This window comes from Cercospora kikuchii (assembly GCF_019650295.1).
Source record: "Cercospora kikuchii DNA, contig_00007, whole genome shotgun sequence".
NCBI classification, from domain to species: domain Eukaryota; kingdom Fungi; phylum Ascomycota; class Dothideomycetes; order Mycosphaerellales; family Mycosphaerellaceae; genus Cercospora; species Cercospora kikuchii.
The window spans coordinates 1,897,762-1,915,781 of record NW_025408588.1 but is presented as its reverse complement, the minus strand read 5'-3'; the positions used below and the strand labels follow the sequence as shown (position 1 = coordinate 1,915,781).

The 18,020-nt window shown below is 52.6% G+C and overlaps 4 protein-coding genes across 5 annotated transcripts; 2 read left to right on the top strand and 2 right to left on the bottom strand.

The window, feature by feature from the left end:
* Positions 1 to 1,940: 1,940 nt before the first annotated feature.
* Positions 1,941 to 2,267, top strand: CKM354_001084200 (uncharacterized protein; the record flags this gene model as incomplete). The annotated part of the gene is made up of 2 exons (XM_044806311.1): positions 1,941 to 2,010; positions 2,077 to 2,267. The coding sequence occupies 2 exons, from the start codon at positions 1,941 to 1,943 to the stop codon at positions 2,265 to 2,267; spliced, it is 261 nt and encodes an 86-aa protein (XP_044662246.1).
* A 6,189-nt stretch (positions 2,268 to 8,456) lies between these two features.
* CKM354_001084100 (uncharacterized protein) lies at positions 8,457 to 9,396 on the top strand (the record flags this gene model as incomplete). Its single annotated transcript, XM_044806310.1, has 2 exons — positions 8,457 to 8,811; positions 8,861 to 9,396. The coding sequence occupies 2 exons, from the start codon at positions 8,457 to 8,459 to the stop codon at positions 9,394 to 9,396; spliced, it is 891 nt and encodes a 296-aa protein (XP_044662245.1).
* A 3,951-nt stretch (positions 9,397 to 13,347) lies between these two features.
* On the bottom strand, positions 13,348 to 14,507 carry CKM354_001084000 (uncharacterized protein; the record flags this gene model as incomplete). The annotated part of the gene is made up of 4 exons (XM_044806309.1): positions 13,348 to 13,682; positions 13,755 to 13,921; positions 14,017 to 14,274; positions 14,383 to 14,507. The coding sequence occupies 4 exons, from the start codon at positions 14,505 to 14,507 to the stop codon at positions 13,348 to 13,350; spliced, it is 885 nt and encodes a 294-aa protein (XP_044662244.1).
* Positions 14,508 to 16,148: 1,641 nt separating this feature from the next.
* Positions 16,149 to 17,902, bottom strand: CKM354_001083900 (uncharacterized protein; the record flags this gene model as incomplete). 2 transcript variants are annotated; one of them, XM_044806307.1, is made up of 8 exons in its annotated part: positions 16,149 to 16,263; positions 16,307 to 16,536; positions 16,604 to 16,655; positions 16,715 to 17,005; positions 17,063 to 17,395; positions 17,466 to 17,637; positions 17,687 to 17,822; positions 17,870 to 17,902. In XM_044806307.1, 8 exons carry the CDS (start codon positions 17,900 to 17,902, stop codon positions 16,149 to 16,151), a joined length of 1,362 nt encoding a protein of 453 aa, XP_044662242.1. The 2 variants fall into 2 exon arrangements, with proteins under 2 accessions (XP_044662242.1, XP_044662243.1); XM_044806308.1 differs by having other exon boundaries at positions 17,466 to 17,631.
* Positions 17,903 to 18,020: the final 118 nt, after the last annotated feature.

Below are 18,020 nucleotides of genomic sequence, written 5' to 3'. Positions count from 1 at the left end.
ACGATCCGGCCCACTGTAGGAGGACAGAGCTAGCCATGGAGAAGTTCGCATGGGACACAGTGATAGCAGCATCCTTCACTCATACCTGAGGCCCTGGTATGGCTACTGTGCATGCCATGACTCTGCACTCCGCTCAGCGGGGATGTCGCTTGGCAATATTGTCCCGGCAAAGCGAGGATCCAAGATGCCTTCAATAAGCCATAGCATGGCTAGTACACCCGAGCGTCCAGTCCCAAGCCATGACATGGAGAGAGTAATTGGGAAAATATACGAAGCTCATGGACGACGTTCCTGCGATAACGGACGGGGATACTGGCAATTATCAGTATACCATCGTCTGCGGCAGCGCTTCGCGCGAACATCATCTGACGCCCAGCAGCACGGCAGTATATTGCCCTGTCATTGGCAGCAAGAGGTCCAGCATTGGCTAAGAAGCCTTCTTGCCAAGGGCTTTGAATGCTGGGAATCCAATGCTGCATGATACATGCGTTGCCTCATCGCTGTCTTCCCACTTTATTGCTGCAAGTAAACATAAAGATGATCGACATGATCTGCGCACAAGATGCAATGAGACAATAAGAGGGCAAGAAGAAAAATAAGAGGACTCATTCGCTGGCCGCATGACTGCCAGTGTACGAGTGCGACGGCAAGACATATTGAAAATTGCGGAAGACGAGACTCTGCACACTTACCTATACCAAAGCGTTGGATCGTCTGGTAGGCGGCAAACTTTTCTCAAGAAGTCGTGCAAGCAAGTCAAGTGGACAGCGCAGTGCTGGCACAGGCTGAGACACAGCTGATTCGTATGATGCCGGCCAAAGTTCAAAGTTCCACAGCCCTTGCGTGGAGAGCATAGACCCGAGTATATGACTTTCACAGCTTGTATTCGAGAGGCTGGATCTTTTCCGGACGGATTCAGTTATTGTGACCGATCGCAGTCATTGCGACCTCTTTCGCTCTTGGAGTTTCCGGCGATATCTCACAGACTCTTGAAGCTGGCAGGCGGCTCACCTTTGCTGGTCGGCTCGTGCTCGATGTCTCTTCAATAGAGTGGATCGCGTAACTGGCACTTCTCGTATCTCGAACAAGGCCTCGGGCTTGCGTATTGTGCATTAGCACTCGCATGCACATGGATGGTTCCCAATACACCGGTGTGTCGATCTCCATGTGACGGTGCTTGAGGTTCAGAGCCTTCTGCGTACCGGCGAACTTCGGAAGTAGCGCGATTGATCTGTCACATCGCATGTATGAACGCTTCTTCAGAGGGATCACTGATGCTGGAACTGGTCACTGCGTGTTGATGTCCGGGTTCCTGGGGGGTTGGACGCCCGGCAAACAACGCCCAGCCGAGGGCTGATTTTCTGATAGTTGGCCCGCCTCACAGTCCGCGACGTGGACCTCCAGAGAGTGAGTGCCTCCAAAGTGGCTGGCTGATCTGTACGCAGTGATGCCGGTCAGATCGGGAAGCCTGGTGGGCTCGTTGCGATGTAGCGGAGTTTCTTTGCTGTAGGTCTCCAGCGAGTATCCTCGTCCTCCAGACCACATCCACGCTGGCTCTTCCGACTGTCAATCTTCAAGGAGCCGCTGCATTTCTCACGAGCAGTGCTAGCAGACTGCTGTCCGTATGGCCGTGGGATCGGGTCAATGGTTAGTCGGTACTCGTGGATCGGCTGGCGGAAGCTTCGTCGTGCTCGCGGGTTCGTCCGGTACTGATCGACGCTCTGCGGTGCTCGGGGATGAGTTGAGAGGACGATGCTTGTCAACACAGTGCTGCACGTGTGTTGTGGTACTCTAGGTGTGCTGGAGGAGGCCTTGAGGGTGCCCTGAATAAGGTTGTGCTGCTGGACTCGTGCCTTAGCTAAAGCAGCACCACCCTTCTCACAACGATCAACCCACCACACTTGCGCACACACACCGTCACGACCGGACACAGCACGGCCATGCCCTCTCGCAAGCGCACGTACAGCAAAGTCGCTGAACAAAAGGACCAGAACGAGCAATCACACCAGAGTACGTTCCTCAGCGGCTCCGAACTTTCGCGCTGGTAGCTCGCAGTTCCTGACCACTTCTACGCAGCCACAACTACAAACACCATGGCAAAGAAGGCGAAGAAGGCGCAGAGCATCAGGGGAAGCTACAGGGAGGAGGAGTTCTGGAGACTGATTCTGCGTGCCATTCGAGAGCAGAGGGAGAGTGGCAGAATCAGAAAGTTTGCGAAGACGCAGTTTCCTCCGTTCGAGCACAAGGACAAGGACAAACACGCCTAGAAAACGCTCGTCCACAATCGAATCTCTGCATCCCGCTGGCCGCTTGTGCCTTTTGTAATCAATGGCGCAAGCTAATGACGGCGCAACATGGAACGGAGAGGAGGGCTGGGGGCCTACTGCACAGTCGGTCCATACACAACGCTAACTCTCTTGCGCCTCTATGGCGGTCTCGTCACTCCAATCCCACTCATGTGTCGCCGTAACCAGCACGGAAGACGCTGGCTGAATCAAAACCATTCTCCATTCAGAGCCTCCGGACCAATTTCGTTCCTTAACCTTGTCATGGTATCGCTGATCCAGATTGAGATGATGTCTTCCAAACTTGGAAGTCAGGGCCAAGCGCCTCACGGTTCCATTCTCCAGCACACAAAACACCACAAAGCCAACCCGTCTGCAGCTGGTCTGCAGTCTACCTACCTCCTCAACATGGTGGACGGAGTGTCCTCTCTCTCCACTGGTAGAGTCCCTCAAGGCACAATCCCTCCAGCCTAGCCAGTGAACCAAATCTGGCCGAGTATTGGAGACTGCCTGGCCAAGGCATTCTCACTTCTCCAAGTCTTTGGCCCGAACGTGCCTCCAGGCCCAGAACTCGACGTCGAGCACTACTCCCGTGTATCTTGATACTGACATCTAGAGCCTTTCCAATGGATGCGGCACAACCAGAAAACGCTGTTGAACTTGTGCGCTTGTACGTCGAAGATCTTACGAGCAATTGTGGTGTTAAGCTATGGATCTCCTCACATTGGGAGCAGGCGGTCGCTAAGAAGATTTGGAACGTCTTCGAAACTCGTCGCTCCCTTGTACAGATGCTGTAACACACTACCCCCCAGTGCCCGTAGAGCCTAAACCAGAAGAGCAGAGTGCATATGCAGCATACCTTGTCCAGTTGGAGGAGGCCACACGCTACTATGCCGTTTACATACGAAACGGTATGCTTAGTAACTATATTGCCGACATAGGACCAAGTCTGCCGTCGAACTTAACCATAACTATACGCCTCCTCTACCGAAGATTCGAGCTGCACAAATCGCAACACCCAGACCTGTACGACACTAGCGTACTAAAGTCGGAAGCACCAAAGATTGCGCAGTGTATCAACGACAACCTACGTCACTACGCAAGTAGACAACCTTTACATACAGCATGCAAAGGGGATCTAGATCTGGGCGAATTAGATCGCTGCCAGGTTGTAGGCTGTATAAAAAAGATACCCAGCCGTATACAGACGCATTTAGCTGAGCACGCTAACGAAGACAACATCACAAAGTCCCAGATCCCTACCGAGGCAGGAAGTCTTATGCTCCCAATCGCACGAAGAGCATCGGTTCGATCTGGTGCGGGGGCTTTTTGGTCGGCCTTCAAGATGGTACCGGGCTCTTCGACATACTTCAGCATCAATTCTTGTGTCTCTGCAAGCTTGGGCTCCTGCAAGTCAACGAGTCTGGCTCTACACTCGAATCTAAAATAGCAAATGCGACGAGCAATGGATTGATCGGTCTGGCGAATCAGACTCTCCCCTGACTTACGGCCTCTGCTGCGTTAAGCGCACACTCTGGTCATATTCGTTCACACCCAGTGTTGCCATGCTACGAACGTTCTCCACTGCTTGAGATTACTCCAAGCCCAGTATTCGAAGGATCAACAATCAGACACCTCCTCGGGCTCACCAGAAACAGAGCATCAACAGGTCGCGCGACGAAGCGGTAGTGGTGTATATCGAAGCGCAGACAGCCGCCCACGAAGCGAGAGAGCGAGAGATGCCAAAAATGATTGTCTCTGCTGCGCATATTGCAACAAAGGCTTGCCCAGCAGCTTCTGTTTCCGAAGAAGACAGTCGAATTCGTCAGTCGGTGCGCCATCGATGCTCGAAAACCAGACCCATTATCCGGTAAGCGATGGCACTGTGGAACGATACACTTGTCTCACCACAAACCGCTATGAAAGCCTTCCACGATGATTTGGTCAATTAGTCAGAGGCTCTGTTGTCGTGCTGTGGGACCTGTAAGCGCCGTCAACCCACCGTTCTCTCAAATCTTCCTTAGTATCACCAAGCCTACCGGCTCAAAGAAGCGGGATGTACCAGTCGTGAGCTAGTTCTAGAGAGTTGAAGCTGAGGTCCGCTAGCTCTCTGAGATACGAACGATGGCAGTGCCAACGTAAAAGACTTGCCCCCAGTACCCTGTGCGACTGATTAGATAGAGAGGGGGAGAAAGGGAGATGCAGCCGCGGGCGAAGACACGTAACACTGATGGACTGCAGAAGGTAAGCAAAGCGTGCTCGCCTAGCCTGGGCTTCGCATCTCAACGCTGCCATGAACGGACAGGGCAAAGCGCTGGGCGCTGGCTGCCGAGCAGCATCAGTGGCGTGGAACAGAGCTGCGCAAGTGAAGGCCATTGTCACTGCCATAAAGGATAGTCTCCTGGCCGCCATCGACGACAGCTGCAATCAGCAGAAGCCGCGACAAGATTCCCGACGTACCTCGCTCGACCACGGCCGGCCGGTGCTGCACAGCGTCGCTCGTGGCAAGCGCGCAGACAGCAACACTGCCCCGCCAAAGAAACAGAAGATCAGGTGTGTGCCGGCAACACTTCGATCAAGCACTAGTTCTTCTCTCGGATTTGAATTCGCTCTAAGCCTACAACAGGAAAGAAGTGCGGCGATCCAATTATGAGATGACTCTAGAGAATATGCAGGTAAGGTTTCTTCCCTTTTTGTGAAAAGAAGAGTCCGGTACCGTCGGTGTTGTGCTCACAGTGGATGTTGGCTCATCGTGCCGTGTTGATTATAAGTGCTTGTCTTCAGCAGGACCATCTTCTCTTCGGAATGCTGTTAGATATGTGATGACAGATCGACGTGTTCGCCGCGTGGAACTCAATTGCCTTTACTTGTAGCGTTCGACTGAGGAGGGGCCCATGCCTAAAAATCAGGATGGCATTGTTTGAACGTGCTCCAGAAGGTTCTGAGAGCTGTATTGGAAGTCTCGTTGCTTTGTGGAGGGCGTCACGGAATGCTGGGCCAGCGGCTGTAGAGTGAAAGGGTCCGGCATCGCGTGGCCATAGGCAGATATCGCTGTGGACTCTCGACTCATCTGTAGAGCGTCAGTAGTTTTGTCAGAGCGCCACCCAAGGCAATCTGCGCCACGCTTGTGCGAGTGTCTTGCCGCAAGAGCTCGTTTCATCGTTTTCGCAGATTTCATCTAGGTTGCCAGGACGATGGAACACTTGAGCTCCCACGGCGCTGTCTCCCGGCTTGGGCTCATATGTTCGTAGCGTCTCATCGACCTGACTATACATGATACGCAGAACGATGGCGAGGCGGGGAGGGTGAAGAGAGCTGGTGGATCCTGCTTCGATATGAGGCCAACCATGGCAACTTGTGGCGCAGGGTCGATGCATTTGCTCCAGCTGTGGACTTGCTCATTCTGACAAGTGCTGTGTGTAATCCTCGCAGCGTCAAGACGAGCGATGGGCTTCGATATGAATGTCTGCCCAAGCAAGGAATGGAGAGACAAGATCCCCAAGCACCCTGGCAAGTGATCTTGTTTCGCTCGTATAGCTTCGATCTTGTGATGGCTTACGCCATGTCGGACAAATGTCGCCGCATCGAGCTGATAATTTTGAAGCCTGGCGATGCTGACAACAAAAGCCGATTGAAGCGGTATGGATTCCGATGCATTGCAGATGATTGTCTGTAGTCATGGTCGGGCACGACCGAGAGGGACGCGAATCAATGCAGCCAAGAGGTTGGTCCGAGAATTGTCTCACGGGACGAAAGCCGTGGATAGCAGAGGTGACACGACTGCATTTGCATGGATGAGGCTCTGGCTGAGCCGGTGGAGAGATGGTCTCCTGAGGCTGAGGAGCAGTCAAAATGTTGATGCACAATGGGCACGTCAACGGTCATTTGTAGAGCCAGGGGACGGACTCCAGGAATTGGGAGTCGAGAACACAGTCTAGAATCTGCAGAGAAAGATTCCCGGTCAGTTTTTGTGGAGCGGGTCCCCTGCCGTTGGCATGAGTTTTTGCAGCGCGATTGAATGGAGTAAGTACGGGAAAATCTTCGCAGTTGTGCGCGCGTCGAATGACAGGCAATGACTGATGGCAGCGGAAGGCGGTCCATCGCGGTTGCCGTGCTGGAGGTGTGGCTGTCGTCTTGTCTGCGCCGGAGCAGCGGACGACACATGCGAGCCGGCAGGACGATATCGATGGCTTGCGCTCCGAGCAGACCGACGACAGTGCGTGCGACTGTTGAAGGGATTGAGAAGCGTACCAGCGTGCGCAAATCTAAACAATGCCCTGCGAAGCTGGATGGCAGAGACACGAAAAAACACGAGCAAGATCCACAGCACGGACACGGCGAGACGCGCAAGAGCGATCGGTACTTTGGTACTTGCAGCTCCTGCTGCAGGAACGGCGCTCTCAACCACAGAACGGGGCAGAATGGCAGCAGCAGCGAAGAGACTGTTGATCCTGCTGCAGCTGCTGCGTCTGCTGTGTGCGCCCTCGGTGAAATGGCGTTCTGGTGTTTCAGCAGCAGTGACGGGCGTCTGGCGGTGGTTTTGCCCGATTGCGGACTGCGACTCTGAAACCGCCGTCGCCGGTCACGGGATGTGGGAGGCTGACACGAAGCGTTGAGGCTGTTACGTGGAAGCGCTGGGCGACGAGGCGAGGCTCTGTCGCTGTGCAGAAAGTGGAAGATGGGATCAGCTTCCGCGCCTGGGGAAGCGAGTATATCGACGGGCGATGGTGGTGGTGGTGCTGCGCGCCGATGTCGAGTGAGAGTGTATCCGGCAGGTTGAGACAATTTTAGCACGGGTGGGCGAGAGTGAGTTCATCGTCGGCCAGGATGGGTCCAGGACACGCGTATTCATTTGCCCCGAGGCCTCGTTTCCAGCCGACGCTTCCGCAAGCAGAAGCGCACTTTGGCGATGCCCACGCGTGGAGACTGCACACAGCGCGACTGTCTCGAGTGCTGCATCTGATGCGAAAAGCACTGCAGCATCACCAGCGTAGCATCCATCTGTAACAGCGTGCTGTGTTGTGGGCAAGCAGCACATCCAACCCCAGTAGACAGGCGTTGAGGCTCGCAGCGAGGCCCATCCCCGACGTGTGCGCGCGAGGGCCAATGAGAGCCACAGCGATCCACGGTCGATACGATAGGGGCCAGCAGTGCCAAGCGCGTGGTGCCTGCAGTAGCCTCGCAGAACCGTGGCCGGCTGGCTCTGCGCTGCTTCTGCTCTGCGCTGTGGGTGTCGCTCGTTTCTGCGCCTGTGCCTGCTCTGCTCTCCTCCATCTCGACCACACGCGCACACACGTCCACCCTCTCACACACACACCACTAGCGCCTGCCCCGTCGAGCGACCAGCGTGCCCGGCGTCGACTCTCTCACTCACACTCGTTCTACCACACCCACCACGCTCTTTCATACCTCACATTCACACCACCACACCACCATCCCCATTGCCCACGACCGTCTCCGACTCCGTGCGCTGTCCGGTCGTTCCCCCATTTGCGTGCGTTGAGTCGGCGTTGCCAGCACCAAACGACCGCCTCACACGCCCGACCGCCGCGCAGCCACTCGACCACCACCGCGCCGCCGAGCACTGCAACGGCCGACGAGTACCGCAACGACGAGGGAAAGGGGACTGCTGGACGCCTGCTCTGCATCGCTCGCTCACTCGCACGACGTGCAACGCGAAATCCCGCCGCATTCCACTCGTCCGGGTCACGCTCCCATCCGGCACCACCACATCCATTGGCCTCACTTGCTCCAGCAAGCGACACCGCGCATCGCCCTCGAAACGCGCTGTCGACCGCCGACACACTCTCTCCCATCCTCGCCCGCGTGGCATGATCACGGCCTGAGGGAGTACCGCGCTCCGACCGACACGACTCTGACGACGACGGCCACGAACGACGACTGAAAGGGCGAAAGGCGTCATCTTCCATCGCCTTTCTTTCTCCACCCCCATCCTATAGCGAGTCACGCTTGCGCTGCTGGCAGCCGCAAACAAAGGTGCGATTCACCACTGCCACCCACCGCCCCTCGAAATACTCTTGCACCTCCGGCATAACCACACCTCTACCCCCATTCACACCAGCCGCTCCGTCGTGACAACCTCCAGTGCTGACTTTCAACAGAGCAGGTTTTCAGACCTCGCTTCCGTAATAATTACCGATTACCGCCACCATGCCTTCTCTCTCGCGCACCGCACGAGCCACTCGAACATGGACTCTCCTTTCACTACTCACACTCTCCGCCATGGCACAAATAGCACAACCTGCTCCCGAAGCAAAGTTGGAAAAGCGCGCGAGCGCCGTGTACCAAGGATGTTATAGCTCAGCAGCCAACATGGAAAGTGTTGGCACATACACATACCAGTCTTCTGGATACTGTAGCGAACAATGTTCCAACCAGAATTCAGGCGCCATGGCTACCACAAACGGCAACGACTGCTGGTGCGGTAGCGAAATCCCCGCAGACAGCGATAAAGTGGAGGACTCGAAGTGTGATACGCCATGTACTGGCTACGGCCAAGACAGCTGTATGTATGACCAGGAGACGTGTGCAAGGGCAAGACTAACATCTCGCAGGTGGTGGTGATGGTTTCTTTTCTGTTTATCTCACCGACGGCACCACTGTACCCAAAGAAGGCGGAGGCTCAAGCAGCTCAAGTAAAGGAGGCTCGAGCACCGAAGCAACTCCATCCCTGGTCACGAACATCTCACCTGGCAAGACTGTCGTCGTCACTGTCGCGCCATCCTCAGATGGTACCACCTCGAGCAGCTCATCAAGCGGCGGCGGCGGTGGAGGCTCCAATACTGCTGGTATCGCAGCCGGTGTCGTGGTGGGTGTCGTTGGACTTGCAGCCGCCGTAGGTGGTCTGCTCTACTGGATCCGACAGAAGAAGCGAAAGGAGGCAGAAGAAGAGTACAGGCAACGCACTGCAGTTAGCGATTTCATGCGTGGCGCCAATGAACGGAAACCGCCCAGCACTGGCTACAGCCACATGAGTGACACGAGGCTAGACCCTGAAGCAGGCGCACGAAAGAACAGCTGCGGCAGTCTGGCAGACAACCAGGACTACTCAAGGAGGATATTGCGAGTGGCCAACCCGGATTCGAGCTAGTCGCCATCCGAGACGTCACCTCCGACAATACCAAACACTACTACCAACAACACCACTACCACTACCGACCCAGACACTCCTCGCCGCTCATCACCACAGCGCAAAAGGCTGTCGAAGAAGCAAAAGCGAGCGAGTGTTCTAAGCGTCGGTGGCAGTGGCAAAAGACCCTGTCATGTACCTTTTTGACGACTCTATAAGACTCTCTCTTTACCTCTTGACCTCTCTCTGACTGTGTGTGTGACTGAACTCTCGATCAACGGACGGGACTAAGATTAGCTTGGGAACAAATGGGAAAGCGGAATGGAGAAACGGAAATGGGGAGCCAATGCTCAAATAACTACTGTGGTTTTATCTTCAACGACTTTTCTTGAAATAGAATGGAGGCGACTCACTCATCATCATCATCATCATCATAGAACTTTTTTCAATGCAAAAACAGCGAGCAAAATTACTCTTTTGATAATTTTTCATGTCGCACTCTTATTCACGTGTCATGGGTTTGAGTCTTATGACTTTTTGCCCCTTTTGAGCAAGCGAAGTGTTGAGAGTTTGGTATTGCAAGTGGTCGCTGCTGTGTGGGGAGTTATGCCGTCAGTTGGGGACGAATGGACTCCGTGATTTTATATCAGCTGACAGCAGCAGCATTATTACCATAGTGATATGAGAGCATCCTTGGCGTAAGACGGAGATTGAAATTTGAGGCATCATATATGAGGGAAACAAGACTACCTGTTGTGAACTGACACTCCACTGGGCCCTGCTGTGAGTCATGTATATTGGTTCCTATATACCCGGGACCCCAGACCCTGTATACTAGCCCCTATATAGTACCATTCGATAGTGTAGATAGTTTTGTATCCTCTTTTGCCCGACAATACGAGAGAGGGTCCCTTAGTGCCCCCCGATAACATGCGACGATACGCGACTTCGTAACAGGTTATGAGCCCGGGTTAGCGCTATTGTATTCCAAGCTCCGATAGAAGGCGAGGCGCGGTTCACCGACAGAGTACGGAAGCCGAAGGCAGGACAACAGGAACGCTATTGGCAACAGCGAGACACCGAGCTAGAAGAGCAAGGAAACAGCCCGAGCTGTGGCTGTATAAACAGGGACAGTAGCAGCAGAGACTGCGCCAGGAGCCTGCGGGTGAAGACAGGCACACAGAGGAAGGACTGTGCCCTCTGTGCTCAGGGACAAAGGACAATGTGCCCCTGTATAAAGAAGGAGCAAAACCCTTTCCATGGTTAAACATGAGTCCCAGATTGCAACTGGGTGTAGGACCCCATGGACCCTAGCTGAGGGACTGAAAACAGCGGTGCAGCTGCATGCAGAATTGCAGCCAGCCCACCTGCAGCTGAGACCAAATGCAGAAGAGAGAAGAGCATTGAGGAATGATAGTTAGAGTGAGGACACCAAGACAGACAACAAGGGGAGAGGATGTTGCAACAGAGGGCTGCAGAAAGTGTAACAGCAACCTGCAGTACACCAAACCTGCTGTTGGCAGAATAACACTTCAGAGACTGCACCCCAAGCTGTCTGGATTAGTACCTTATCTCTGGTGCTGGGAGAACTTGCCAACTCTCAAAGGAAGATCTTGCAGTAACCAAAGGCTTGGTTTATACCAGATATGTTATGTTCAGGGAGGAAGCAGTTGCAAGGCAGTTCTGACATGGACTGCTGATGGCTCATAACACTTCAGAGACTGCCTGAACCTCTCACTACCTCTGGAGGCCAATGGTGAATCCAGGATCAAGAGGAGTCATGAACCTACCTTTGTCTTATGGGATAGCTACAGGAAGTCCTGAGCTGGAGGGTGCCAAAGTGGTATGCTCCCTTGATTCCCATATGCCAGCAGGAAAGCACGGCTGCTTGATGGCCGGATCATTCCAACAGGAGGCTCTAATCTGAGGAGGGACAGAGGGTGACCCATGTATAGGAAGAACCCTGCAATCATTTGACTTTTCCCCGCTTTGATTCTCCTTGGGACAGAAGGACAACTTTCCATCTGACCCAATACTAATTCTACAAGACTACAATGGATACTCAAGACAAATCCTCCGGACTTCAGAAAAGACCATGCCCAATCCTATGCAAGGACAATGCAGAAGGATGGTTCAGAAGGATGGAAATCTTCTTGAGGGGAGAAGACCTGTATCACACAATCTCCCATGAGACACACACACCCATCACCCCAAAGTCACAGTACAAAGCAATCTGGTGGATATCTTTGTGCATAGGGGAGGATGATGAAGAGCTGGTCTCAGAACTCCAAACTGCAAAGGAGGTTTGGCAAGAGCTGAAGAAGAAGTATGCAGACAACCAAGCTACAGGAAGGAAACTTCTGAAGCAGTACTTCAGTTTCCAAAAGGCAGAGGACATGAGCATTGATGGAGCATGGACACACCTTCAGGCACTTGGCAAAAGGATCAAAGTTGCCCAACCTGAAATGGCTGCTGCCATAAACCCAAAGGCAAGAGCACAGGTACTCTTGTCTGGGCTTCCAGAACAATGGTCTACCATCAGAGATGCAATAGATGGTCAACCCTCACTGTCACCTGAAAGCATACTCTCAATCCTTCAGGAGAAAGAGGTGAGCATGCCTGCAGGCAGCACACCTGTGGCCTTTGCAGCCCGAGCTGCATCATCAAGAGGATCATCATCTCACAGAGGAAGAAGATCAGACAGCAAGATGTCTGACAGACAAGGACTGAGATGCAAGCTATGCAATCAAGCTGGGCACTATGTTTCAATCTGCCCATACTTGGAAATGGCCCAAGGAATAATAAAGGTGGTCTCTGAGAACAAGATCTCAGACTCAAAGGCCTTGGCCCTAGTTGCACATGATCAGGATGATGATTGGGATGAGGAGGTGGATTGAACAGCCCCAGTGCACTGTCAAGGGGAGTGTTGTGAACTGACACTCCACTGGGCCCTGCTGTGAGTCATGTATATTGGTTCCTATATACCCGGGACCCCAGACCCTGTATACTAGCCCCTATATAGTACCATTCGATAGTGTAGATAGTTTTGTATCCTCTTTTGCCCGACAATACGAGAGAGGGTCCCTTAGTGCCCCCCGATAACATGCGACGATACGCGACTTCGTAACACTACCTTTCTTTTTATGGTTTCGTTCTACTTCAACAGGCACAATTCGAAGCTTTGCTCAACCGAATGTGCGGTCACTTTATTCAACTCCCGCTCGCTTCGTCTTTCTTCTTCTTCTCTTCCCATATGTGCTTCCGTCGCTCTCGCATCATTAACTTTACGAGCTCTTGAAAAGAGTCGAGTTCAGTTCAGTTCATTCGTTCGAGCGGGCGAGTGGGCGAGCGAGTGAGGACTGTGACGAGAACTGGCTCATTCACATACTTACAAGCTTTCTTGTCTTCTAGTGGACAGAAGCTTCATGCAAAACATAAACACAGATAAGTAAAAAGGACGATTAGGACTGCTGTCACTTCTGCTATTGCTGGTTCCCAGATGATGTTTTGTCTTTGAATTTTTTCTTCTTCTTCTGTGATTTAGCTAGCCTTCACTCCCAGTCTCTAGGATCGATCTGATTCTCTACTGACTTGATCTTGGTCCGAGAGTGGGAGTAGATTGGAATGGAACGGGGTATGTAAAACAGGTAATCATCGTCGCTATCGTTGTATTGCTTTTGCAATTGCTGAACACCGAGGGTAGCACAACAATCATCTTTTATTGCGAATAAGTAAATCGGAGACCTAATTCGATCGCAGAAGTGGATATGGACTGAGGAGGAGAAACAATGGACGCCGAATGTGTCGCCTCGTGGTGGCTCAACGGATGCTGAAGTCTGTCTGAATAGCAGTAGGTAGGACTGTTCGACATTACTATATACAATGCATCTCATTCATTCTTTACAAGCTCATCATCTCAAATCATCATCCTTCTCTTCTGGGACCTGACCAAACAGCCATTCATCTTGTCGCCTAAACCCCCTTCTCGGCCTTTGGCTTCTTAGCCTTGATGCGGTTGCTCAAATCCACAACAGGCAGAGCCGGAAGTGGCAACTCCATAGTCTCGATCATAATCGACAGCAACAGATACCAACCCAACATAGCCGCAGCCCAGAAAGCAGCACCTGTCGCAACAAGGAACTGGCTCGACTGTGCCATGCTTCCGATTCCAGCGTAGAAGAAGGAAGCAGTTGCGAAGCCGAATCCGCAGGTGGCAGCGACGAAGATGAGGAAGAAGACCAGGTTGGTTCGGAGAGAGCAGAGGAGGAAGATGAAGGACAGGATGCCAAGGGAGAGCGGGTAGAAGCCTGTCATCAATTAGTCAGGATATGGTTATCTTGAGCGAGAGAAGGGCCGGCAGAGGGTGTGGAAGGACTCACCGTAGCTATTGGCAAATGCGGCAGTTTGCTGCTGGTTCATCTCTCCGATATACGGGTTGCCTGAGGTGTAGGCGGAGACGGCATTGAAGTATGGGATGAAGGTCGTTCCGAATGTCAGGAAATGAGCTCCGTAGCCCATGAAGACGAGGAAAGGGAAAGTGTTGCCCCTGGTTGAAGGTGTCAGTCATGTTGTTGTTCGAGATTCTGCGTCGCTCCGAAGTTTTCGTTGAAGCCACCAGGGTGCTTGGAAATTGCAACTTACAAGAGAAATTCTCCCAATCCAGCCAAAATCAGCAAGAAGCCGCCGAACCACAGAGTTGCTCCCACGCTAGACTGTGCTGCTCCACCGGCTCCTCGCCAGCCCAACAAAGCTGCGGACAGAGGTGTCAGGCCAACGGAGAAACCCATAATGGCGAGAGGAGTGGGATTGGCAAAGCCCTTGAGAGGCGAAGCCTTCACATTGCGTGGAGACAGGAAAAGGCGTTCGAATTGTTCGTCTGTGATAGATTTGCTTGTAAGACTGATGAAGACATCTGTCAGTGATGCATTTCGATGTTTTCCGATCGACCGATGCGCCGTGTTCCACGCGAGTTGGAGAGAGCGCGTCAAAGGCTGATTGTTGACTTACACTCGACGCAGGCTAGCAACATCGCTTGATCCGTTGCCGTTGCTGTCTTCATGATGTTTGGCATAGTCCACGTCGTGGTCAGGGGCGGCAGGGCCTCTCTCGAGATCTTTCGCGTCCGACGACATGGTAGCTGACTTTGATGATTGTATGTCAAGCTACTGAATGGCTGTTGTTGCACAATGTCTACTTCTCCCTCTCTCTGTTGAAAAAGTTCCCAATTCAATCAGTGCAACGGTAGGAAGAAGAGCCGCAAGGAACGAGATGAGTCCAGGGAATCTGGGGAAATTGGGCTTCCACGAGAGAAGTCATCTTTCGTGCCGTTGGCGCTACCGAGGGCATAGCTAGAGCACTAGCTTGCGGTTAGTGATGTAGGTGGTTGCCGTTATAGATGAGGAGCCATCAAGAGTCTGGCCCAGCTGCCTTGGCATTTGTCTTGAGCGCCATTGGCCCGTTGCTATTGGTCCTGCAGCAACAAAGTCACCATGTGAGCAGCTGCGGCTCTTGTGATCCCTCTGATCGAGGTACTTTTAACATATGCCAGATCCACGAATCGCGTAGGCGGTCTTCTTCACAATCTCAAAGCTTGTCTCTTGTACGTACTGTACTTGTCGAAGATACCATAGAGCTTGACAACAACCAGGCTGATGGTCTTTCTCTATTGCCAGCCTTCTTGCCTGGCTATTTGCATTCTTTCCGAACATCACGAGCTCCCGATCGCGAGTGACGAGCTAATTGGAGCTCGGCAATAGTGGCTCTCCATGCTTTTGGGATGGCGTAGCGCGAACCATTCGGCCATCGCAACGGGGACGAGCTACCACACTTTCGTCATTAAGCTTTCAAGAAGGAATGAGATCGTGGAGAAACACGCGACAAATGTGGAGGAGGCGCCGCGTAGACGACGTCTCGTCACGATCTGCCGTTCAGCTGGGTTCTTTTTCCATGTTTGTGGTATTGTTCTTCTCGGATGATGATGAGCTGCACATGGTGCAGGCTGTGCAGCGTCGTTGGTCCAGAGACGCGTGTGAGCCTGTGAGGTGGCGCGCGGCAGTATACACCACCCGATGATGTGTTCCTTCTGCCAGTGGCCATGCCATGCACCTGCTCGTCGCAGCAAAATGCATTCGGCTGAAGCTGCTCGATCGAATGTGTTTATATCCCTCCTCTCATGGCGGGTGGATGTCAGATGCTGCTGTCTTCCTGTGGAGGTCGAAATGTACCGTCAGGGATTTGCAATGCGTCGAAAACACACAGCGACGTACGCCCATCAGGTCTTCCCTGCAGACATGGGAGATAAATGAGAGATGTAACTTTTGGTTCATGTAGGAAATGGAAAGGAAGATAGCGGATGTGAAGCGGAAAGCTCAAGACATTGGGTTGTCTTGGCGCGATTCGTCTCCCGTGGGACCTTCCTGCTTGCAGATTCCGCGAGAGAGCAAGAGCAAGCTGGCTCCACGTCATGCTGCAAAAACGTTTGCTCGCCTATACCAGAACAGCATAGCAGATTGCGTGTCAAAGGGAACATGTGATTCCGCTTAGCTCCAATAGAGCAACCCCATTGGACAGTAAGCCATTATTCTCTTCATTGTACAGTAAGACCAGTCCTCGTTATACATTACATACGTATTGCTTTTCGAGGTGGTGATCGATCCAGTTCATGCCCCAGCAATAATGATATGCGCCCAAAGACCACCCTTCAACCAGCCCTTAAGCAAAAGAGGACTCCTCCCTTCCCATGCCCACCCACAGTCATCGATCAACGACGATACTTATGCCCAATCTTTCGTCGTAGTCGGTTCATGCTTCCCTCCCATGACATTAATTTGCTCTATTTGATCGTCGTCGCGTTCCTCGTAATTTTGTTGGGCCGAATCATTTCTATATCTGCGTCACAAGAAAAGGTCAAAGTCAGCTGGTGTCAACCCACAAGTTGTTCTTAACAATTGTGTTGCAGACATACTTCTTCGGTATTTCTGGCAGTTCCTCCTCGCTTTCGCCAACGGTAGGGAGTCGTGTTCGCGATACACTATTGAACTTCCAATGCCTGTCGCGCACGTGGCGATCAATGGATGCCATCCAGTCTGACATAGGTTTGTCTCTGCTGTTCTTGTTGCTACTACCAGTAACGCTTGTTACGGTCTTCGTCCAGAATCGTCGCTACAAAGCGTGCTACGTCAGCGAAACTTATCATGTGACTGCCTTCTGCTTCCGGAGATGAGCTTACCAGGTATACGTATATCGCCGGCAAGCATGCGCAGATGAAGGCCGCGTGTACCCTACGGAAAAGGAATCTGTCAGCTGCTCGAAAAATGCTTCAGACTCGGCCTGCACTTACTCCATTCTCGACCAATACGATGTCGGAACGCTGTCCCATGTCAGGTTCTTTGACTGGGCGTATTTGAGAATGCCGTGTAGTCGCAAGATGCTGACGATCGAGGCGAAGCCTCCAAGACCAAACATGAAGAACAACATGAATTTCTTCCGTTTGTTGAGCTGTAATGCCCACAACTGGCGCATCGGAAGAAACAGGATGATGAAATCAAGTGCCATGTTTATGGCAGCGACGGACCAGGCTCCCGCATTGATGTCTGCGCAGTGTCCCTTGTGTTCAAGATCCCATCTGTGCCTGTATCTCAATAAGCATGAACGTTAGCTCAGGGCCAATTGTATCGCGCCGGCTCACCAGTAATGCGAAGTTGGCTGACAACCAGTAGCAAAGAGTAAAACTACCGCGAGGACGAAGCAAAAGTTAATAACCAGCCAGAAGTAGACCCAGCGTTGGAACCCTTGACTTGGAAAGACGCGAAGGTAGGTCAGGAGCAGAGAGATCTTGATAAACCCCAAGGTAGACGTGTAGATGATGGAGCCAACATAGTTTAGCTTCAGGATCCAGGTGATGTTAGGGAATGGGATTTCCCAGACGTCTTTGCCCAGCCCAGCTTTCGTGATGAGGAGTGCAATCGTAATGGCAGGTATTTGCATCAACATTGAGAAGGAGATGGCCATGTCGTCCCACCTAGTACAAGCGTCGAGAATCAGCGGCCGAACATTTCGGTAGGCAAGACTCGGTGTGAAAGATTGTGTACCAGAGTTGTGTCAGATTGCGTTTGTTAAATGCCAACTGCATCTTTGGTATCATGCGCAGAACATATGCGCCAGTCATCAGAGAGAACCCAATGATGGCATAGTGTACGGTATACTGTCGGCTTCGGATGGGTTCGTTGCATATCCTCGCGCTAATCTTCTTCGTGGCTATCGCTACCATCAGATACCGTTCATTGGTGATTCAGTTCGCGCAACTTCTCACTGAGGGCTTGTTTGATGCTGCAGTGCCCGAGCACGCAAACCTGGGCGTCGTAGTTGAGTCTGGCGCTGTTGCAGGAGCACTTCAGATCTTGCAGTGCACAGTCGGATTGCTGGATATTCTGGAGCAGACAATTCGACTGAGACTCATCAGCATCCGTTCCAACGGTACAGGTACGGCACCTACTCCGCAGGGTGGCATCGTAGCGAGTAGTCCCATGGCCTGATTGAATGTAATGTTCGGCTGCAGCTCAATCCCCATCACCACTGCTGCCACCACGGCGACAAAATATAGCGGTAGCATCGCGGACGCATTTGGTGCCGGTGATGTAGGCGTT